The 23,632-nt window shown below is 48.6% G+C and overlaps 1 protein-coding gene across 3 annotated transcripts in view; it reads left to right on the forward strand.

Annotated features, from left to right (window-relative positions):
- PPP1R12B (protein phosphatase 1 regulatory subunit 12B) overlaps positions 1 to 18,658 on the forward strand; it is a 175,068-nt gene extending 156,410 nt beyond the window's left edge. For all 3 annotated transcript variants that reach the window (XM_045014080.1, XM_045014083.1, XM_045014085.1), the window contains one exon: positions 11,987 to 18,658. In XM_045014080.1, the coding sequence (XP_044870015.1) occupies positions 11,987 to 12,073 (87 nt within the window). In that variant the 3' untranslated portion in view covers positions 12,074 to 18,658. The remainder of the gene's footprint in view (positions 1 to 11,986) is intronic.
- Positions 18,659 to 23,632: the final 4,974 nt, after the last annotated feature.

Consider the following 23,632-nt stretch of genomic DNA (forward strand, 5'->3'; position numbering starts at 1 on the left):
ATGTAATAATTTGCTCACCCCATTTTCCCTTCTGTGTTTAGGATTAATGACTGTAGAGGTTATCATGCAGGAGTGGAGTACGTTGTGTGGGAGGAGGTGCCCAATGTAACCCTCTGTGTGTGTCCCTTTATGCAGTCCTGACTTGAGTTAATGGCCATGTTGTCAGAGCATGGTCTGATACTAGAATTGCTATATATGATCACTCAGTCAGTTGCATTTCGCATTGGATCTGTGCCGTTTGATCCCACAACAGTGAAAGCTATTTCTCCCAGAGAGCTTTCAGAAACTAACCCTCTATGATCTCCTGGGTGAGCTTTGTTGTGCTGATCCTGCGTGCCCTGGAGTAGTAGGCAAGCTAAAGTAAAGCCCTCAGAGTTTCATTTCACGTGAACTGGAAAAGCAAAGGAGTTTGTCAGGGAGGTGATGGTGGCTTTGAGAAGTCACACACTTAAAATGATTGTACTTCTGCCCTCCCTTCCGAGAGCACGCTGCTGGAAGGAAATCTCAGTAAGTCATCTTGGAACAAAAGATTGTTGTCAGACTTCCCTATATTTGTTCCCTCTTACCCCTATTGAAATCTACAGGGATGCTGAGTAGCACGTGCCCTCTCAGAGCAGCAACTGCCCCACTCAAACAGCAACTTTGCGTTGCCACTTCTCCCGCCAGTCAGCTGCATGGAAGGACTGCCACCCTCGCTTGAAAGCCCTGCAAGCACTGATCAGGCTGGCACCGCTCTGGAGTCCGCTTATTCTGATGGCGGGGGGAGGCAACACGTTGTGCTGTCCCAGTGAACCGAAGGCTTTAAGCTGGTTTTGCAATGTTACATCATCTTACGCAATACACTCATGCTGACATTGATAGAATGCACCTCTTTGTTCTCTCTCCCCCTGGTTCATTTTGCTTTGAACGCAATCCAAGTGGGACTTAGCTTCATCACTTTAAACAAAAAGAAGGATTCTCCTCGTGAGGGTTAAGAGCTGCTGAATCCCCTTAACCTATTGCAGTGATGAAAGCGATTTCCTGCCTTGCTGGAGATGGTTCCAATTTCACGTTTGCTCAAAGGAGCTTCAGATTTTTACTGAGCATAATGAGTCTTTGAAGTAAAGCTCCAATTGGCTATTCCTGTATCTTAAACTCAAATTACTAGAGGATCTCGACTCCCCGGTTGTAGGCAGGGCTCAGAGATGATCCTACAAAGTGAGGTTCTGGGCACAGTCCGGAGATGTCAGTGTCCCAGAAAGGCCACGTTACGATGCTGTCACATATAATTGCATGCTCAGATAGGGAGTCAGGCATCCAGTACTATGTAAGAACCTGAATAGAGCAGGGAGAATGAAGAATCCGAATTGTAATGATTAATTGTGGGTAAACAAAGCTCAGCTGGAGTCTTTGTCTAGGGACCTTCAAACAGTAGTTTGCTTAGCAGAAAAGTTTGAAATCCACACTTATAGCTGGTGGGAGAGGAGGGAGTGGGGGCTAGATGTTCACATGTATGCATTTATTTTAAATGTAAGCACCAAAATAGTGAGCATTTCATCACCACAGAGAAATTGTTCTTGCTTATAGCCATGAAAATGTGACTCTCAGGGTAACCATGTTCCCCTATTTTTACAGCAGTCATACTAACAGTGGGCTTGTCTATATGAACACTTAGTTTGCAGCAGTCGGAGGTGTAAATCTTCCTCACAGTAAGTGTGCATGTGGACCACAAAGCACCTTAACCTGCGGAGTAAACAGGCCAATCGATGGCCTGTCAGTTCTGTGTGCTTCAGTGCATTTGATGCTGACAAAGTACTGGGACTGGCCTACCAGAGCCCCTGGACTGACACTTACTCTTTTCATCAGCTGCTTTTATCCATTCATAGCCTCACTTTACTGGGCTCCTCCCGAAGAAAGCAGCAAAGTGACCTTGTGTTAATAGAACAAAGATACATTCACCCTGACTGCAGCTCCTCTATGCTGCCATTGCATTTTGACTTGTTACTCTTGCAGAAAGTTCATAAGAATGCTGTCAGACCCTGCTGTGTTGTAGCATTTCTTGGCTGCCAGCCACTCATTAAGAGGGTATAAATTGCTGAGCTAGAAATGTTAAATGAGGCAATGCTTGTGAGCGCTCAGGACTGTTAGAAAAGCAGGCTACTCGCTAGCATCTTACATCTTTCCTGAAAGTGAGAGAATCTACACTGTCATATCAGCTGAATGAGAGGTTTAAGAGAATAAGCATTTTAATCGCTAAAGCAGGGGTAGGCAACCTATGGCACGCGTGCCGAAGGCGGCACGCGAGCTGATTTTCAGTGGCGCTCACACTGCCCAGGTCCTGGCCACCAGTCCGGGAGGCTCTGCATTTTAATTTAATTTTAAATGAAGCTTCTTAAACATTTTAAAAACCTTATTTACTTTATATACAACAATAGTTTAGTTATATATTATAAACTTATAGAAAGAGACTTTCTAAAAACGTTAAAATGTATTACCAGCACGCGAAACCTTAAATTAGAGTGAATAAATGAAGACTCGGCACAGCACTTCTGAAAGGTTGCCAACCCCTGCGCTAACGTGTGAATGGCACTATGAAACCTAAAGCATTTACCTGTGTGACTGTGCATCACTCCCAACACTGCCACCAGAGAGGAGCTGCTGACCCCCATCTTCCCCTTGCTTGCTAATCTTCTGTATTCCCACCATCTCTGCCTACTGAACTGAAGTGGTGTCAGTTGAGCCAGCTCACTAGTGTTCCTTAACATGGAGGCATGGGATGTGAGTTGTTCCAATAATCAAACATCTTGAGTCATTAGCACTAGTGTTAATCCTGTAATTTTCAGAAGGTTTCCTTCCATTAGTCATAACAAGTTTTGAGTTATTGTATGTCTGACCTATTTCCAAGTTCCCTGTTCCTTTGGTATGTGTCTTGCTCTCCTCCTGCTCTGTGCATCAGGTGTCCTCCAGTAGACTGATCCCAACCAGAGTGAATAGAAAGGACTTGAATCCCCTTGTAGCAGACTCTCTAGGGCTAGAGAAGCAGGTGAGGATCACACACAATGCTTGGGCATACAGAGTGGAAAGCTTTTCTGCCCCATCTTGTGTTTTGGAATACTAGTTACTTGGTTCCCCCAATTCATGGACATAGCCTGATGCTAAGGTAGCAACCAAAAAGCAGGGAATAGCGTAAAGAAGAAAATAGCTGATCCTGAGAAACCTTCAGTGCGTGAAGAGAAATGTGCCCACAGACATGCTCTTGCTGAAGTTTTCCTGACTAAATCTGAGGTTGTGCTGTTCTGACTGAAGGTGCAGAAAGCACCTGGTTAATGAAGCAGAAAGAAAATTACCATTTATGCTGAATTGAATTCAGTGCCCAAGCTCCCAAGATTGGTCCATTCTCCTAAAACAGGATACAGGAAACTTCCACTGAAATCCAATGGAAGCTGCCCGTATTGTGCAGCAGAAGAGGATCCCAGCATTTGGTGAGATACGTATGCATTGAGCCCTCTTGAAATAGCTGGATGCTCGAATGCACGGACTCTCAGACTGGGGGGTTGTGACTCCTCAGGGGGTTGCGAGGTTGTTACGTGGGGGTTGTGAGCTGTCAGCCTCCACCCCCCAAATCCCGCTTCACCTCCAGCATTTATAATAGTGTTAAATATTTTTTTTTAAGTTTTATTTTAATTTATAAAGGTGTTGGGGGGGGGGGGGAAAGTGTTGTACTCAGAGGCTTGCTGTTTGAAAGGGGTCATCAATAGATAGGGTGACCAGATGTCCTGATTTTATAGGGACAGTCCTGATTTTTGGGTTTTTTTCTTATATAGGCTCCTATTACCCCCCACCCCCTGTCCCCATTCTGAGGCTTAGATCCAATATCTGTGCTGGAATATGAACATTGTCTCTAAATCAATATAGCGCCCTCTCTCAAATACACACCTCTCATTTTACGTCTTAGATCTGTTTTATGTTTGTTCTATTCTTGCCAGCCACACAACTCCAGTGAAACACACTGCAGCTTAACTGAAATGCCACAAGGGGACGGCTTTCTCTTGGTGTCTGTTTTGAGGCAGTATCGTAAGCACATCAGTCTCCCAATATTTCTCAGTTTAGATCACATTTGAGGCTGACTGCTCTGGCCTAATAAAGGTGCACGAATATTCATAGTGAGAGACCAGTTTGGCGTGGACGAATTAGGGATAGACTATGACTCATTTCCCTAGTGTAGGATATTGCCTCCCTGAGATTCACAAGGAGATTTCTTTCCAATTCCATTACACATGTTCATTGCAATGTGCTAAAGGCCATTGTTTGTTCTTTCCCGTTGATGTGTAAGCTCCACTCATTTTGCCGATCAGCTGAATGCTGAATCCTTTTGCAAATCCCCACTAATTTTCTCCTTGCATCAAATGCATAACTTAAACTGCCATTGACACCAGTGATGAATTTGGCCCCTTGTATCAAACGTTCACTGCTACATAAAATGAATAGTGCTGGTGAATATAAAAACAGGCTAAGTAGCAGTAGCTGTTTTGTTACTTGTAACTAGCACATAGTGTAAGCTTGACAACACTGGCATTAAGCCACTCTCCTCTGTTTGCCTCTGCTGCTTATGTTTATCTTCCAAGGCTTTAGGGTTAGCTCTCCTGGTTCCTGACTTGTTCAAGAAAGTCCTTTGTCCATCTGTTCCATCTGAATGGTATTTGCTATTGGTTTATGGCATGGGGATCTCAAATGCCATTTGCAGCTGCCCTCAGACGCTACAGGTCCCAGCCTGCGGTGGCCCCTCTGGTGACTGTAGTCAGCGTTGTTTGATGCAAATTGGGTGTAGTCCTTCAGCTCTTTGCCGGTGTAGGAAAGACCAGCTGTCCCAGTGAATAGAGGCCTCCTTTTTAATCCACCATATTGACTAAACTGCATCAATAGCATTACCTTTCCAGTGGCTGCTTCCCTTCATAACCCACCCCATCATATGCCCAGGTTCTTGGAGGAGCATTCGACTGTTTGAATTTTCAGGGAACACAAGATTTTAAGCCGACATGATCAGGGCCTAGATGTTTTCACTTTCGAATTTAGGATTGTTCTTCTCATGACTGCTTCAGTCTCTGCTCAACTTCCCTGCACCCATCTCCATGATACAGCCTTGTAGCTAGCACATGCTGTGCCTCTGTTGGACTGGGTAGTGGTTGGTTCTGCTGGAAAAAGGAACCTGACAAGTCTTCAGTCACTTCCTGTCACTTGAAATTGGCATATGTATTGCCATTCGTGGCATAATACCAATATCATCTCTGAATAATGGCTGATATTCAGCTAGTGTCTGTGTTGCTCTCACTGCTTTTCCTTTTCCTGTGAGTCTTCCATGCTTTCCTTCATCTTACTTTTTCCTTCTCCTGTAGCAGCTATAACTGTACTAATTTCAAGTCTATATTTTCCTGGGTCCATTGATTTCTTTTGTTAATTGAGAATGCTACGTTCCTAGTATGCCTGCTGTTTAGGGAGCTATTTAGTGCAGCACTGTTCAGGAAGAAATATATTTTTCTATTTAAAAACGACTAATTCATTGGGTGCTGGGTGGCTTGAGGCACTGAATTTTCACTGACTGAGATCGGGGCTCAAATTTAGCTTGGGTGGCTGAGAGAAGAATTGAGTGGTGATCTCGGTGGGGATGCACAAACATATGCACTTTGGCACGAATGGTAGGTGACCAGGCACCAGAGTAGAAGATGCTGCCGTTCAGGGTGGCAGAGTGGTGAGGGACACAGGATGAAATTGCAGGGCTGCAGCAGATGCATTGATAGAACTATGCATGTGCTTTAGTCGTACTATGGGGATGGTTGGTACTTGGGTAAAGTGAGGGGCAGGACTGTAAGGTACAGGTTAGCCTTCCCTTTGCTGTTGGAAATAGCTCTGCAGGCTGGAGAGTGAAGGACAGTAGAGTTAGTGTGTGTTGCAATCTGTATTTTTAAAGTTCCTTTACGCAGCTCTACTACAAGAACCTGCTTTACTACACAAAGCTGCGTTTGTTTGGGCAGGAGGTCATGTGAAGAGGAAGGGTTAGAGATTCTTAGTTGCCCCTGAGCTGCTTTCAAAACCATGGTCCCTGTGGCCATTGAGTCACTGATGTCAAACTCTCTTAGTAAATTGTAAGGAAAGTTCAGGTACCGTGTCCAGGGTTACCATATGTGGCTTTCAAGGACAGTAAGATGGAACACAGCCTACAAGAGAACACTGCCATTCTTAAACCAGCTGTTTGAGTGGGTTTAGCCTGTAGCAGAATGGATGGTGCCTGAGGCTTCCTTTCTAATACTTCAATGTGTTGTCCAGCCTCTTGTGTGCTTTCACATCTCTCCACTTCACTCACATTGCTGTTCTTTTTTTCTAGTGTTTGTGAACTAAATTCACACTTGTGGCCTATTATATCCTTGGTCTGTTTTGTCTGTCTTTCTGTCCACTCTGTGTCTCACTCTCTGCAGAACCTCCACCAGCTCAAACAGATTCACACCCTGAGGCAGATGAATGAGCAGCTGTTGGCTGAAAACAGGGCCTTGACCCGGGTCGTAGCCAGGCTCTCAGCGGCCACCGAGCCCTCAGAATCAGAAGAGCTATAGCTTCTTCCCCTCCAGTTCACCTCGCCTCCTTCCTCTATTCCAGGCAGGTCTTTACTGTTATTGTCTGAACTGTCCCTTGCCCCTTTTCACTCTCCATGAAGGTGTTTGGTAGGCCTATGGCTCAAAACACAGCATGTGGCAAAGGGGTGGTGGGCAAAGGATTCCCTCCCGCCCACTCTTAAAAAACCCAACTTTCCAGCATGACATAGTTCTGTGTTTGACCCCAGGGTTTAGAGTACACTGCGTTTGGCTTCTCTGCTCTTTGCCCCACCTTGGAGATGCTCGCCTCATCGCTTTTGCAAATCACTCATACTCCAAGGGTGCGTTTTCCATGTGTGGGCTTGAGATTGGAGAGCATCATCCTGCATAAATGGAAGACTTCAACTTCTCCCCCCTTTTCTCAAAAACTCCTGAGCAGAGGACACAGTAGGGGCTGGAGTGGATAACAAACTGCTACTCAAAACCTCATGCTTTCCTGGGACTCTTAATGCTGATAAATGGACGTGTTACTCGTTTTCTAAATTCCAGTGAGTTTGCCAGCACCATCCATTATATCTTAAAGTGGGAGCATTTATTGCAGCATGTAATTGAGCATACCAGGTACTATGAGTCGCTCTTGTTTCACCTTGGTAGAGCTGTGTCAGAAGTCAGTAGCTAGCAACTAATACTCACTGCCTGTGACACCAGGATTATCTGAAGTCAGAGTTAATGTCCTCCTGTGGAGACTGTGAATAAGCATTACACATCTTAAATGAGAGAGCTGTTTATAAAAGTCTGGCGCTTAGCAGTTGAAAGCTGTGTTCTTTTTAACTTTACTTGTATAAGGAAACCATTTGTCCCCCTCTGTGTTTTGAAGGGCACGTGTTGACTGGGACTTTAATGCAGTATTTACAATATCCCCCAAGCAATCTGTGTAAAGGTTAATATGAGCAGGTAGGAGGCATGCAAGATGCATTTGCTTTTTTCACAATTGTTAAATTTACTGCAGAGCAATTACTGTTTGAAAGCCCCAGAGTTATCTGTTTCGATCAGCTTTGCGCATCACATGCCATGCAGTTAGGTCTCTTCTGTCCTGCTTTTTCTTGCTCAGTGTTAAAATTAAGAGAACTAAAACATGTAAATCCTAAGTGTCCCCTTCAAGCCCCTGTCAGTCTTGTGCCAGGTTAGTTCAGAGGTACATGGGCACACTCAGATATAACTAGGGAGGCAATGTGTTCCAGCTCTTGGAGCTAGGAGACTCATTCGTATTAGAAATAAGGTACAAATCTTTATCAGTGTGGGTGATTAATCATTGAGAGAAACTACCAAGGGAAGGGGTCGAGTCCTCATCTCTTGAGATCTTCAGATCAACACTGGATGTCTTTCTGGAAGATGCACTTCAGCTAAACCCAAGTTTAGGCTCAGTACAACCGTACCTGGGCAAAATACTCTGGCCTGCGTAACAGGATGTCAGACTAGATGATCTAATGGTCCCTTCCTGGCTCTGCTGCTGACTCATTTATCACCTTAAACAGGAAACTGAACCTCAGTTTCCAATCTGGATAATGAAAAAAATGGTTATCCTCCTTTTTAAAGTGCCTTGATAACGAATGAAAACTGACAAGTATTTTCATCCCCATTAACCACTCCATATATCAGGGTGATGGTGCCATTTCTCAAAAGGTTTTATTTAATTTTTAAAAAATCCCTATCCCTTTGAAAGGTCTCCATCACTTTCTCTTTCCAGTGACACCCTCACTTGTACCTGACGTGACAGATAAGTGAAGTGCATATGCAATACTTGGACACATAGGATTTGCTTTACCATATTGTTACACCAGTCAAACAACACTGGAAGGGATGTCCTGAGGACTGAATTCCTGCTGCTGTGTTGGTTCAACTCGTTCACTTTCAGTATTGTATTGACCATAAAAGTGTTCAGTTGCCTGTCCTAGTCATTGTCAATCTGCTTTGTGTCTAACTTACTTTACAAGACTCCAGTTTGCTTTACAGTGAAACAAATAGGGAGCTGGTACATTCAGCAAGTAAGGGTGAGGAGGAGGGATGGTATTTTGAAAGCCTGGCTTTCGGCAGTCAGGTCTGTTCTACTTTCAGAAGCTCCCTTGGGAGTAGTTGGTTTCTTTGTGCAGGGCTGAACCTTTTTAGAAGTACTTGTTTTATTGTTAAAGTTGCATTCTTACTGGTGCAATAAATTGCCAAACCCTGGTGGACGTTGCTTGTAAAACGTGGCCAAGCTCCGAGCTTCCAGGAAGCAGTGAATATTGAGACACTGCTATGTAACCTCTTCACTCCTTATGGGAACCCATGACAGATTTACCTGTTCCCGAACCAGAGACACCAACTAGAGGGTCCCCGACAGCCATTTGGGGTTGTTCAAGACTTCACCATACATCAGAATCCACCAAACAGATGTAGAGAGGACACCAGCTTCCGGGAAGCTTTGCTTGTCTGGAAACTGAATCCTGACATGCAAACAGGAACCAATGTGATTAAACTGCCTAGGTCTGTTGACCCAGCAGTTTGTGTGTGGCTATGCTGAGTCTTGCTTGGGCTGCAAATTGAGTTGGAAGGCAGGAGAGAAGCAACCAGATACCAAATGCTTTCCCCCAAATGCTCTGGTCTCTTGGGACTACAGTGATGTACGGTGTTCTCCATCCACCTATCAGTAGCAAGTTACCATATATACTCATTCATAAGCTGACTTCCTTAGTAAGAAAGGGAAGCACCAGAGAAGGGGGTCGGCTTATGAATGTGTATAGAGAGGGAGAGATGGGATGCACCCCCCCCCCCCACACACACACACAGGAGGCAAGAAGAGGCAGCAGATCCAGAAGAGAAGAGGCGGGGCCAGAGTCTCTCTGCTTCTGGCCACGCTGCTCTCCCCGCAGCCTCCGAAGCAGCTGCAGCTCCGGGGCTGGCAGGCTGCAGCCGTGCTGCTCGGCCCCGGCCCCAGAGCAGGCTGTGGCCATGCTGCCTGGCCTGACGGAGCACACTGAGGCCGTGCCGCCCGGCCCAGCCTGTTGGAACGTGCTGCGGCCACGCCACCCGGTCTGGCCTGCCGGAGCAGGCTGCAACTGTGCCACCTAGCCTGCCGGAGCAGCCCCAGCCAGGCCAGAGACAGCTTCCCCTGGCCTGCCCCAGATAAGGTGGGAAGGGATGGGATGGGGAGAGTGTGGGGGTCCTGGGCTGGGGTGGGGGTCATGTGGGAGATGGTCACAGGGGTTACTCCCCTGACTCCCAGCTTCTCACCCCCAAAACATTTCCCCACCAGTTGCTGTCCCAGCCCGTCAGGGTAAGTAGCTGGCGCGCCAGGACACTTTGTTTACTTAGGTTTACCTCCATGCCTGTGGACACTCGAGGTAAACAAACCATCTCGGCCCACCAGCGGCTTAGCCTGATTGCCCGGGAGCCAAAGTTTGCCAACCCCTGAATTATAGGGTCGGGTCATAAAAAAATTCTGTTTTTACTTATCCATCTTGGGGGGGTCGGCTTATAAATGAACCAGCTTATGATCAGGTATATACAGTAGTTGGTTTTTTATTGGTAAAATTGACCTATTGCTTAAATGCCAATAAAAATACTCCAAACAAATGCTTGCCTTTCAAACCAACACACAGACCACCAGCACAGCCATTAAAAACAAAACAAAAGATCACTCGTTAAATCCCCACCCCACCTTGCAACCCACAACCACATTATGCCTCCTTCACTCATATAAATCATGCAGCCTTTAACTCAGACAACATGGCATGGTTACCTTCTCTTTGGCATGCTGAATGCCGTTGTGCAGTGGTAGACATTTGTGGGGGCAGTGTAGATTTGTAGTTGTTTAAGCCTGCTTTGTTGGCTACACTGTTAATGGAGGGAATTGCTTAAGTGGAAATAGTGTGTAATGGTGTGTTTCACTCTTGGGAGTTGTCTGTTGGCAGCAGTGTTAATGTAGGTGATCTAATGAGGAAGTAGGGTTGTTGTTTTTCCAGTAGCTGTTTGTGGTATGAACTGAGTTTGCATGTTAGCTAGTGAATTCTTGGCTCCTTATGGGTGTGCTGGATTGTCCGCACTTGAGCAAAATCAACAGATTCTTAAAGATTTGTGATTTTGTTTGGGGGACTTTCCCAGGTTTTTAAAATCCATCTCGACATTGATATTAATTGACATGGATAACTTATCAGTGTTGCCTATCGTCATCAACTTATCCGGTTTTCAATCGATTGTAGCAGCCATGAGTCCAGCGCTTAATCTATACCAGTGTGATCCATGAGAATTTTTTCATAGCACAGTTTAGTGTAGACAAGACTAAACTTGTTGGATGTAAACTGCCCTGTCCTCTACCTGGAATTTCTGACTTGGCCATTTAAAGTTGACCTGCAAGGGAAAAAATGGGTTTGTGCCTCTTTCAGCGTTGTGTGGCCTGGAAGGCTTTGAAAACATACTGTTTACCCCAGAGGACTGGTGCAATGACATCCCAAGAGGAGAAGGGAATAGTCTGCCACTGTTTTGATTTTTAACACCTATTAATGAAATTACTAATGAACACTGTACAGGAAGGAAGGATTTGCTCTGTCAATGTCTTCCTCCTCCTTCAGGTGCAATATGAAAGCTTGCAATACACAGAAAAGTCAGGGAAGACCAGACTTGCATCTGATTTTTTACTAAGGGCTTGTCTACACTTACCCAGGGATCGACGCATTGGCGGTCAATTTAGCGGGTTTAGTGAAGACCTGCTAAATCGACCGCCGATCGCTCTCCCGTCGACTCATGCACTCCACCAGATTGAGAAGAGTAGGTGAGGCAACGGGAGAGCATAGTGTGGACGCTATTATCATAAACCTTTCCGGTCTCCCTTGTCTACCATAAAGATGCAAAAACAGGGCATGCACGTAACTTTCTAAAAATACTTCAGGTCACCCTCAAAGTCAGTCTGTCAATCATAACTTGCCATTGGCAATCGATTCACGATCTAATGATCAAGTTCTAAAATGATTCCCTCATCCTAGCCCTGCCTTTGTCCTGCTGCTTAACTCATTTCATGTAGTGCTGGCATAACTTTAAGAAAGAAAGCTGTCTCCGAACCTCCCAGTCTGGGTCCTTTGGCTCGTCCATGCATTGTCATTCCAGAGAGCTGCCTCTGTGGCCGCACTTGTTCACATCTCTCGAATGGGCTGATCAGAATTGCAGAGGGTTTTGGAAAATCTCATGAGCAAGCAGCAGATGTGAAGTGTTCAGTACTGAAAGCACGCCGTGCTCATCCCCTGTCACTCCAGCTTTGAGTCTCCTGAACTGCTGTAATTCAGTGTGTATGTTCCTCTCCACCGACCGCTGGCTCCCCATTCGCCTGGTGAGGCTTTTGTGACGGTAACAATGAGCCGTGTAACCCTTCCCCTGCCTTTGTCTTTGTGCAGGTTTTGACAGAGCTGAAGTCAGACAATCAGAGGCTGAAAGATGAAAATGGAGCACTCATCCGTGTCATCAGCAAACTCTCCAAGTAGGACGTCAGAAGGAAGGAAGGAGGGGGCTTCTGTGCACAAGCTGCCAACCCTGCCACCCAACCGCCTCTTGCCCTCCTATCAAAAGTACAGCAAGCCTTTCAGCCGTGGGAACAATGCACCTCGCACTCCCCTGTCCCGTCCCCTCATTGTACATTCCCATAGCACCCCTCTGAATGCACCCCCCAGCCATTTTATTATTTTAATTTAAGCATGTTGTGGTATCTTGGACATTTTATTCAAGGGGAAAAGAAACATGAGAACTGGGTTTGAGCTGCCAAAACTTCCTGCCACAAACCCAGCCTTGTCCACATTGGACTCCAGTCTGGAGCAGAGAAGCTTCTACTGTAATAAGCGATACAGAAATGACTCTGTAGAAGTGATCCGACGGGTCCAGAACCTTTGTAGCTGGGGCCGGGGGGACATGAGCGGGAGCTGTTACACTGAGGATGTACGTCAGCTGCCCACTTGGCGTTGGGGGTCCGGTTACAATGTGATGCTGTGAAAGCCACGAGGGCTCATTTCTGTGACAGACTGTGACGACAGCTGCTTTGCACGGAGGCTCTGTTCTCCTGTCGTCCCAGTAGCTGACTCTCTATTTAACGTACGATTTTAAATCTGTTTGCTATCTTCATTTCTGAATCCCAATTTCAGACCCTCCTTCCCCCACCCTTTTGCCCATGCTTCGTTTCTGCAGCCCAGGCAATCGTGGGTCACTCTGTACTCCTTCCACAGTTGCTATCTCAGTTACTATCCAGGTAATAGCATCTGCTAATTGCATCTGGGCTCTTTCCTCTTGTTATAAGATTCATCACTGATATTGGCCGGGGTCTCTGATGAAGGAGAAACTGAAGCAGCAGAGGTCACCTGCTGCCCTCATATGCACATGTAACAAATCTGGGTGTGAATATCCATGCAGGGAGGTACGCATGCACAAGTAACCAACCCCCATCTTCTTCCAGTAGCAACAGGACGAGCATTTGTCTGTTAGTGTTACTTACAGGATAGCACCCTGCAAAGTACTCGGAGCAGATGTCTGGTGTACTTGTTTTAATTTCCAACAAGAGCAAAAACAAATGAAAATAGAGGTGTATTTTGAGTTGGCTTTATAGGGGGTGAGGGTGGAGATGCCATATTTGGCTACAAAAAGGATAGTCCGGCCTTTGATGGCAAATCCTGACACAGCTAATACAGCAAGGTTGAGAAACCTTAAGCGGTGATCAGTTGGCAGCTCCATGTCATTAGAGGGTGTAACTGTTTTCATTTAATAGTGGCCAGAATGAGCCAGTGTGGGGTGTGTACTGGTAACCAGATCTGTGGGGTAAACTGTCTTGATTGCTGGAAGCTAGCAACAGGATTTGACCTGGATGAAAACCTCAAAGGGCTCTTTCATGTCCTGTGTACTTAGAACAATTTGGAAGTGTTCACTTCCAAGGGCATTAAGAAGGTGACTCCTCCAGATGTTACACACATCTCTTTCTAGCTTCCAGTGGAAGCCGGGCATTAACTTGTTAACACATCTGCTGAGCCTACTGTTAGAGGACTATTTGTGGTGGGTTCGGGAAGGGACCCTCCTTGTTCAGAGATTCCAGCGCTGGCGCAGATGATGTGAGTCTAGCCACTATGTTGACAGGGACAGATGAGTAACTTGAACATGGATATTATTTTCATAATTGCTCAACAGGGTAAAGTCTAACTCCGTCTTTAGCATCTCGGTTATTGCGTCAGTAGGTGTTGGCCTGAGGCAGAGTTTCTTATCTCCCTTCTATTTTTTGTATCCAAAACTTGGTTTTGCACCTACTCTCCAACTCCTGTGGTACATCCACCATCCTCTCAGCTGAGCAGGATGACAAGACCCACTTCAGAGCCTCAGTGGCATCACTTGTGTGTGACGGGAGACACCACTTTTCCTCCGAATGCATTGAGTTGTTGCAACTGCAACACATCTAGTCAGGAGGGGAAGAGATCAAAACCAATCATGGCACCTGGGCCTTCTGCATAGCACTGTCTCTGAGCCAGAGATCCATTTTACTCCTTCTAGAACTTCATAGCATCAGGAATTAAAATGGGCAAATGCTTATCTGGTTTAATTACTCACACCCAAGCACTGCTCTCCTCTTGTAAGCACTTGTTCTCTGGGGTTTTCCCCATCCCCCTGGAATTTTCATTTTATTGCCCACTGCTTGTTTCAGATTTGGACTGTTAAGTCTAGATGTGACAGGAGCTTGCTCACTTCCTATGTATATGGAGGTAGAGGTTCTACACCTGTCAGTGGCCTACGGAGAGCAATGTCTTTCAGCTGGCTGGTATGCTATTGCGAGTCTCTCACCAACATGTTTTCTATTGGACAAGAACCACTGCTTTTTTCAACCCAGTCTGCAGTATTCCATTCTGCACTATGAGTTTGCCACTACCTACCTGGACCATTAAAAAGACAAAATTCAGGGAATCCTTTTTCTTTACTGCACTTGATCCTAATGAAGAATCTGCAATAGGTACTATGGGATGCAAGAGGCATGAATCTCATGTAGTACCGTGTGAAGCCAAGACACTTTAAATTAGGTGTCTGTTTTAGCACTAGGTTTATCATTCTAATCTCTGTCTAGGTTAGAACTCAGAACAACAATTTAATGTCATTGACTAGCCAGAGCCACAAGTGTTTCATAGTAATACAGTGCTGTTGTACTCCAGCTTGGTCAGAATGTTTCTTGGGCTCAGCTGACTTAACTATCCCACTGAGGAGATATGGTGCAAGACACACGGCTTTCTACGCTCAAGGCAGAGTGCATAGAAAGCAGTTTTTTTAAAATGTTCCCTATTTTAATCCATAGCATTTGCCAGTGGTCTCCCCTAGAATGCACTAGAGCTTTTTCCAAGCAATTGCTTGGGGGTGAACCCATTTTTATCCAAGAAACTTAGCATAACTTGCAGCTGCAGTAGCTGAGGGACAGTTTTAATGTGCTTCTTAATTTATCTAGCAGGCTTTCCTGGTAACAAGCAAAATTCACACCTGTCTTTTTAACTGGCAGTGAAATCTAGAGAAGTGTTTCTTCTGGATAAAAAATGCTCCATTTTTTTGGCATGCAAGGGTTAGATTTTAGCCAGGTTGTGTGCAGGGATGACCTAGCATTGCAGTGACTCCTAGAATTTTCTCTGTCAAATAGAAATTTGGTGAGGAGGAAAATGTGGAAGTTTAGATCTGTGTATTCTAAACACACTTGGGAAATGTGGACTGTGCAGGGTGTGCATGAGAATTCTGTTTAAATTGAGAGAGGAGTCCTCTGCCTCTTACAGCTACTTTCCCACCCACAAAAGACTTGCATCAAAGCTGAACTTCAGAAATACCCTTGCATCTTTTGAAGTGCTTTTATATCTCTTATAAATCCTTATGCTGCAAGCTCTGTGCTACTCTGCCTTTGACTAGCTGGGCCATGTAGGTAACAAAGGACCACAGACATAACCTGAAATGAGGAAGAAATGTTCTTTAGCGTGGACTCAGGTTTCAGTTTCATTGCTCACAAATTGCAAAGCTAGGGTTTATTGAAGTGGGAGTGGGTCTGTTTGTCAAAGGTGAGTTTTGGGTGAAATTGAAAGCTTGCTAAGAGGTATACCAGAGGTGCTAGAGTTTGCAAAAAAAGCACTCTCCACTTGCATAGGGAATGTAGCTAGTCTTGAAAGCTGCCAGTGTGGGACAGATCTGGAGTGATGGGCTGTATTGGCTGGAGATTAAGGTGGGCGTTCATATTTTTGAGTAAACATGAATGAATTGGAGGTCATTGCATGGGAGTGACCTCTGAGCTATTAAAGGACAATGCATTTTTTAAAAAGAGAACAGAGGCAAAGCGGAGTCTGTATAGAATAGGTGTATTGTCAGTGTGGCTTCAGTTCTGTTACACCATGTGACTAGGGATTTTATCTAATGGATATTGATGTGGGACAGTGGTGACAGCAGCTCGCTGTACCAATATTGATCTGCTGTGTGTTGAAGTAGTGAATTGATTAGTCTAGAGAGCAGGCCAAATGTGCCTCAGCCAATCAGAGAGCAACTTATCTGCAGTGGTGCAGGTTTTTATAAGTGTACTGCACTCTTACGAATAAGCTGGTTTCAGACTGGTTAAGGGTTTTGGTGTCTTTTTAGTTTTGATCAGTGAATAAGTCGGCCATACAGAAATCGGATTGGCTGGCACAGTCTCCAGGTAATTTTACAGCACTTCCATTTCATCATAAAGTGCGGCAGATAATACCCAGTTGGTTTGGGCTTTCACCAGCCATTACAGGTCTTTCTCCCTTACAGCTATCAGTCATAAGACACTGGAGTATGACCAATAATCAATCAATTGACAAAGTGCATGTGACGCAAGCATTGTACTATTCTCTTTGAATTGTGACGTGTCCATTGGTGAAAGATCAGTTCAGTCCCAACTCTGTTTGGAAGGACCTGATTTAAGGGCGTGAACTCTAGTGCTAGAGTCTAGTTGGTGAGAAGCAAGTTAGGTTGTTTTCAAAGCCATTCTGTACAAAGCTTGTCAGTCCATAACACACTTCAGCCCCCTGCAGGGGAAAGGACGTTCCAACCCTGATTCTACCCATCATGCTTGGGGCTGAGCAAGCTGGTAAGAACTTCACCATGTTTGCCCAGAATAGGTTGAAGAAATCTTGCCATTGCTAATAGAGGACTTTCTCCCTGCTGACTGCAATTCCTAGGGCGAGTCTCCAGCAACCGATAAGCCCTCAGAGATGAAGGCTAGGTTTTCCTGGATTTGTCTCATTCATCCATCAGCTAGGTAGAGCCCCTAACTTCCAAGGGTAACGGAGTCTCAGGCCACGCTTTGAAATGCTGGTCATGTACATATGCTTTAAAGTTTCCACTTCTCTCTCCTTTCCTGTCCTCCTCCACCAAATGCCGTAGCTCCTATTACTTTTTCTAGGCTATTGCACTGCCGATATGTTCATAGTGCTTAAATGTTATCTCCTTCTTTCTGGCCCTGAGTGAGGGAACCGCCAGAAAAATTCCAAATGACCTCACTGGGACAAAGAAAGTGCAGATTTGCACTGAGCCAGCAAGGGAGCTATTCTTACCACGATTGGGTGTTGAAAACGAATCTAGGTCTGGGATCTTTGTGATGCTGAACAGAATTCGGAGGTGATCCACAAAATATGGCTGTGTGGAAAAGGTACGTGTTCTCAACCATCCAGGCCTTCCCTAATTCAGAGCCGCCAGCATCGGTGTATAGGGTTGCTTTGTTTTGTGTCCTTGGCAATAACATACTGAAGAAATGCTCCCTTTTGCTAGCTGGTGGTCAGGTCTTTTGATGCACCGGGGAGTTCTCTTGCATAGACTTGTCCAGAGCCCATTTCAGAGGGAGGAAGAGTTGTCTTGTCCCCAGTCTGAGGTTCACCTGCAATTGTTCCGGGGTAAAAGGATCTGGTAGTGACTGATCACTCCCCGTGAATGCAGGCTGTGGAAGGCCTATGTCAGCCTGCTGTTGCTGTTAACAGGCTTATCAGCCATACTGGACTGCAGGAAGGCGAAGAGAATGAAGACTGTCCGAGCTTTGCAGCTGTCGTTGGTGAGAGGAATCTCTGAAGCTGGAGTTCTTGTCTGACACTTCCAGATCGACTCTGGCTGGATTCACAATCCTTTGTTTTGCAGCAGGTTCCCTTTTTCCAAACTTCCATCTTGGTTATTCCCTTTCCCATTGGACTGTTACCATCCAGAAGCACAGAGCAGCTCCTGAAACTGTTTGGAACCAGTATTTCTCCTCGACTCTCTCTGCTTTCGCTGCCCTCTGAAAAGATGGATTGATGTGGGAGCTGAAGTGGGTTCTAGCGTAGAAAGTAAAATGGCCTTTAAAAAAAGGGGGGGGGGAGGATTGAAATAGGGTTGGAAAAAATCCGCAGTGGCAATTTCCTGAATGACTGCTTAGTTCACTGCAGTGTTTGTAGTTAGACCCAGCTTTGAGGTACTGTGGAGTCTCCAGCCCCTCGGAGCATCCCATGAGCGGTTCGCAGAAGGCTGCACCTGAAATTCAGACGAGCTTTAGGGTTGATTCTTCTTCCTCCTTCAGTCTCTTTCCCCTAAAGGCCAATCCCCTAATTCTGTCTGGGGTGAGAATTGGTTACTTGATTGATGTGGTTCTTTAAATAGTTCCCTGGGCAATGCTTTGGCTGCAGCAGAGCAAAACACCTGATGAGCTTCGTTTTCTTGAGCTTATCCTGTCGAGAAAGCCAGGTGTTTGCCAGGGAGTGTGCTCACCCCTCGAATGCTAACCTTGGAAGAGATTAATTGACTGTGGTGTTGGTGTGTCACCTTTCCAAGCAGTATGTGTGCTGTACTTACCTTTCGTAAGGAGAGTTTTACAGCTCGTTGTAAATACACTACTTGGAGAAAGCTTATGAAATGGTGGGGAAGAATGTATTTTTATGCAACTTTGAGTGGCCTTTCAAACCCTGAGACGAATGATTTGTTTTACTGGTTGTTGTTATATAGTATTATGTGTTTGAAAGTTTGGGAATAATATTCACAGCTATATGATGCTTGTAAACACAACAGTATTTATAAATGGATAAAATAAAACAGTGTTTTAACTTTTGCCTCTCAGTCTGTCTAGCAGGGGGTAGAATAGTGCAAAACAGACCTGATTCCTCCCCGCCCCAGTCAACCAGACACAGGGTAGGTCAGCCTTGGGATGGGTCTTTCCCTTCTGCTGAGCCTCTTGCATTAAAGATGAAGTTAAAAGCACAGAAAATGTTCTGTCCCCTTTATCACTCCCGTGTGTCTCAAAAGCTTACCAGAAATTTCCTTCTGGTTTTGTTTTTTTGCATTAGAAATACCTGGTCCTGACTCACTTGAGAGCAGGACAAACTCCAGTTCTGGCTTCAGCCTGTTGTGACCTCCCTGGGGAAGACTGATTCATTGTGTTGTTTAATTTGATCTGGGGTAACAGACCAGTTTGTCCGTGTGCTTATAAAAAGGCTTCCAGAGCGTTCTATTGGGAGCACAGTTATTCTAGTTCAGAAACGTTCTAATAACGAACAGTCGGGTCCAGTTCCCCAGCAAAAAGAGGGGAGTGAGATCTCCATCATTCTGACTTTTCTGTCGTTAAACAAAACCCAACTTCTTACAACCAAAGGCCCGTAGGAACATCCTCCATCCGTAAAGTGGTAGCAAAGAGCACTCGTTCACCTTTAACAGTAAGATATGCAATTGAGCTATGCACCAAAAGCAGCTTCAAGGACAGCCTCTGCAAAGCAGCTGCTCAGACCCTGCATACAAGGCAGTAAGAAGAGTGAGAAATGCTTGAGTTGGGGGGGGGGGGGAGGGGCAGGGGAGTAGACATGGAAAAGGTGGAAACCCATCCCTTAATTCTGGGGTAAAAGTGGGACTGGGGCCAGGCCTGAATGACTGTACAGCTGTTATTCAGTGGAGAGAGGACAGACTTAGGAACACGTACAGGGGAGTGAAATTGTAGCCATCAGTTCTTCTTCGAGTGATTGCTCCTATGCATTCCATGTAGGTGTGCGCGCCGCGCGTGCACGGCTCTCCGGAACATTTTTACCCTAGCAACTCCGGCGGGCCGGCTGGCGCCCCCTGGAGTGGCGCCGTCATGGCGCCCCTTATACACCTCAGCCGGCCCGTCCGCTCCTCAGTTCCTTCTTCCCGCCCGTGACGGCCAGTTGGAACAGTGGAGTGCTCCCTTACCTCCACAACCCTAGTGTTTCTCCATAGTTCTAGTGTAGATAGTTTTAGTAGTTAGTTCAGTTCTTGTTGTAGTTATATATATATTTAGTGTTAATAGTGTCAATAGTTACGGAATTAGAGGGTTTGCCCCTCTTCTTCCGCCCCGGTGCGGGCTTATGCCCGGAGCACCGGGTTTCAAGCCCTGTGCGGCTTGCCAGCGGCCGATGCCGGTTAGCGACCCGCACGACTCTTGCCTCCGCTGCCTCGGAGAGTCGCATCGGCCAGATAAGTGCTCTATCTGCATAGCCTTTAAGCCTCGTACGAGGAAAGAGAGAGACTCTAGGCTGAAGCACTTACTGATGGAGTCTGCGCTCCAACCTCCGGCGCCAGCTCCAGCGGCACCGAAAACCGCCTCGACAAGCAGCGCTCCGACTGCACCGAGCCGCTCCGGCACCGAGCCGGCACCAAAGACCCGGCACCGCTCCCTCTCCCCGGGGAGGAAGCACAAGGCGCCGAAGACGGCTGCCGCAAAACAGCAGCGAAAGCCGTCAGCCCAGCCGCCTCCGACGAAAACGGTGCAGGCTGAGGCAGTGCACGCTAAGTGCACCGCACCGTTGACTCCGGCGCCGCCTGGCCCGTCGAGTCCGGTTCCGCCCAGCTCCCCGGTGCCCACCGAGGAGGAGCTGAGGATCCCGTCGACGCCGGAGGCGTTCGCGACGGCAAGAGAGCTGATCGAGGCGACGGCCCCGTCATATCAGCCGCCGGCACCACTGGTGCGGACATTCAAGTCCCTCGGCAAGCCAGCGATGGTGCGCCCCTCATCTCCGGGCGACCGTGGCGACCGTGGCTCCAGAATCCGGTCTCGATCCCGGTCTATCTCCCGGCGAAGGTCACCGAGGCACCGCTCCCCATCCCGCCGTAAATCGCCATCGCGACGCCGCTCAGCGTCCCGGCACCGGTCGCAGTCCCGGCACCGCTCTCCATCGCGGGGCCGGTCGTACTCCCGGCGGCGCTCCAGGTCCCGGTCACGAAGTCACCGGCACCGCAGCAGGTCCGCGTCCAGGCACCGCGGACATCGGGACTCGCGCAGCCGTTCGAGGCGCCGCAGATCCCGCTCGAGGTCCGGTTCCCGGCACCGCCGGTCGAGCTCCCGACGTCGCCGGTCGAGCTCCCGCCGCCGCCGCTCCCCTTCTTGGCACCGGAGATCCAGCTCCCGACGCCGTAGATCTGGCTCCCGGCACCGGAGATCCGGCTCCCGGCACCGTGCGCAGCACAGGTCCCGCTCGCCACTGGACCCCCGAGACGCCCGGCACCGACCCTCCGCACCGGAGGATCGTCTCACGCCGGCGCTGGACGCCCGCCCAGGCATCGCCACGGCTCCACCCTGGCCCTCCAGGGAACCCTCTGTAGCCTCACCCCAAGGCAGTGCGGTGGATTTCAGAGCCGGTTCCGTTCCCCCGGATCATGGACCCCAGTATTGGGGACATTGGGTGCCCTGGGCGCAATATGAACAGGGGCCTTCCCTGCCACCCAGGCAGCCGGGCTCGGCACCATCGGTACCGGTGGCCACCGTTAGTCGAGCCCCCCCGTCCCCACCGACGCAAGCCGCCGCCCACGACCCTTCTTTGGGCCAGGACTCGCGGCGGCCAGATCACCAGGTGGGCGAGCACCAACAGGAGGAGGTGCTCCCGGGCCACTCCTCGTCGTCCTCTCCAGATGAGGCGGTAGCGGGGGCCTCGCCATCGGGACCCCCGCCCATTGACCTCAGGGCACACCAGGACCTTCTCCGAAGGGTGGCAAAGGCCATTAACTTGCCCATAGAGGAGGTGCAAGAAGTCGAGGACCCGATTACGGACGTTGTGGGAGATGACGCCCCTGTCAGAGTGGCGCTCCCGTTCATTCGCACCATTCAGAAGAACAGTGCCACTATCTGGCAGTCGCCCTCCTCCGTTGCCCCCACGGCGCGAGGCGTCGAAAGGAAGTATTCCGTCCCGCCCCAGGGCTACGAATACTTGTACGTCCACCCCACCCCGGACTCGCTGGTGGTCCAATCGGTCAATGACCGCGAACGACACGGTCAACCTGCCGCTGCGCCGAAGGCGAAGGACGCCCGGCGCATGGACTTATTAGGGCGCAAAATCTATTCGGCGGGAGGCCTCCAACTCCGTGTCGCCAACCAGATGGCCCTCTTATCCAGATACACTTTTAATATCTTGGGGTGCCTTGCGAAGTTCACGGAGCTAACCCCTCCGGAATCCCGCCCTGAATTCTCAGCGCTGCTGGAGGAGGGCAAGTTAGCCTCCAGAACACTGATCAAAGCGGCCGTAGACGCAGCAGACTCAGGGGCTCGAACGGTAGCATCCGGGGTGACGATGCGCCGCATTGCGTGGCTACAATCTTCCACCCTCCCACCTGAGGTCCAGTACACCCTCCAGGACCTCCCGTTTGACACGAAGGGGCTGTTTTCTGAGAAAACGGATGCCAGAATCCAGTCCCTAAAGGATGGGAGGGTTGCGATACGAACTCTGGGTATGCACACGCCGGCCACGCAGAGGCGTTCGTTCCGCCAACAGCCCTACCGTCCCTTCAACCAGGCCAGGTCTCGGCCGTTTAACAACCGCCGAACGGCCCCCTTCCGCCGTAGACCGTCAGGGGGGCGGCGCAACCAGGCGCAGAACTCGTCCAAGGCTCCGCAGGGCCAAAAGCCGGCCTTTTGACGGGACGCCCGAGGACGGCCCATCACTCTCCCCCCAGGATCCACCCCTTTTGTTTTCCAATCGCCTTGCCCGCTTCCTTCCGGCGTGGTCTGCTATAACATCGGACAGCTGGGTCCTCAGCACCATCCAGCACGGCTACCGCCTACAGTTTCTTTCGCCCCCCCCTCCCACCCACCTTCCCCGTCCCTCTTCAGGGACCCCTCTCACGAGCAAGTCCTCATACAGGAGGTGCAGGCTCTGTTGAGCGTGGGTGCTATCGAGGAGGTGCCTCCCTGCAGGCGGGGCAGGGGATTCTACTCCAGATATTTCCTCATCCCCAAGGCGAAAGGAGGTCTTCGTCCCATCTTGGACCTCCGGGAGCTGAACAGATACCTCTGCAAGCTCAAGTTTCGGATGGTAACCTTGGGGTCCATTATCCCTTCCTTGGATCCGGGAGACTGGTTTGCCGCCCTCGACATGAAAGACGCTTACTTTCATGTGGCGATTTACCCCCCCCACAGACGCTTCCTGCGCTTCATGGTCAACGCGACCCACTACCAGTTTGCGGTGTTACCCTTTGGCCTCTCCACTGCCCCGAGGGTGTTCACCAAGTGCATGGCGGTCGTGGCCGCAACTCTCCGTCGTCGCAGAATCCACGTATACCCCTATCTCGACGACTGGCTGATCCGTGGGCGATCTCAAGAACTGGTGACAGCCCAGGTGTCAGAGATACTGCACCTGTTCCGGTCTCTCGGCCTCCTCGTCAATGCCGAGAAGTCCCAATTACTGCCGACACAGCGATTGGAGTTCATAGGAGCAGTCCTCGACTCCACCCTCGCCAGGGCCTGCCTCCCTCGTTCTCGACACGAGACAATGGTCTCGCTCATTCGCGGCTTACAAGCCTTCCCTTCCACGACGGCCCGGTCCTGCCTTCGCCTGCTGGGCCACATGGCTGCGTGCACCTTTGTGACCGCGAACGCGAGGCTGAGGCTCCGTCCGTTCCAGATGTGGCTGACTTCGGTGTACCGGCCCCACCGCGACCCTCTAGATCTGGTGGTCACGGTCTCGGACCCCACTCTCCAGACGCTCACCTGGTGGCTGCATCAGGAGGTGGTCTGCGCCGGGGTTCCGTTTCGCCCCCCTCGCCCGTCGGTCACCCTGACCACAGACGCCTCGGCGCTTGGA

The sequence above is a fragment of the Mauremys mutica genome, chromosome 4, assembly GCF_020497125.1.
Source record: "Mauremys mutica isolate MM-2020 ecotype Southern chromosome 4, ASM2049712v1, whole genome shotgun sequence".
Taxonomy (NCBI): domain Eukaryota; kingdom Metazoa; phylum Chordata; order Testudines; family Geoemydidae; genus Mauremys; species Mauremys mutica.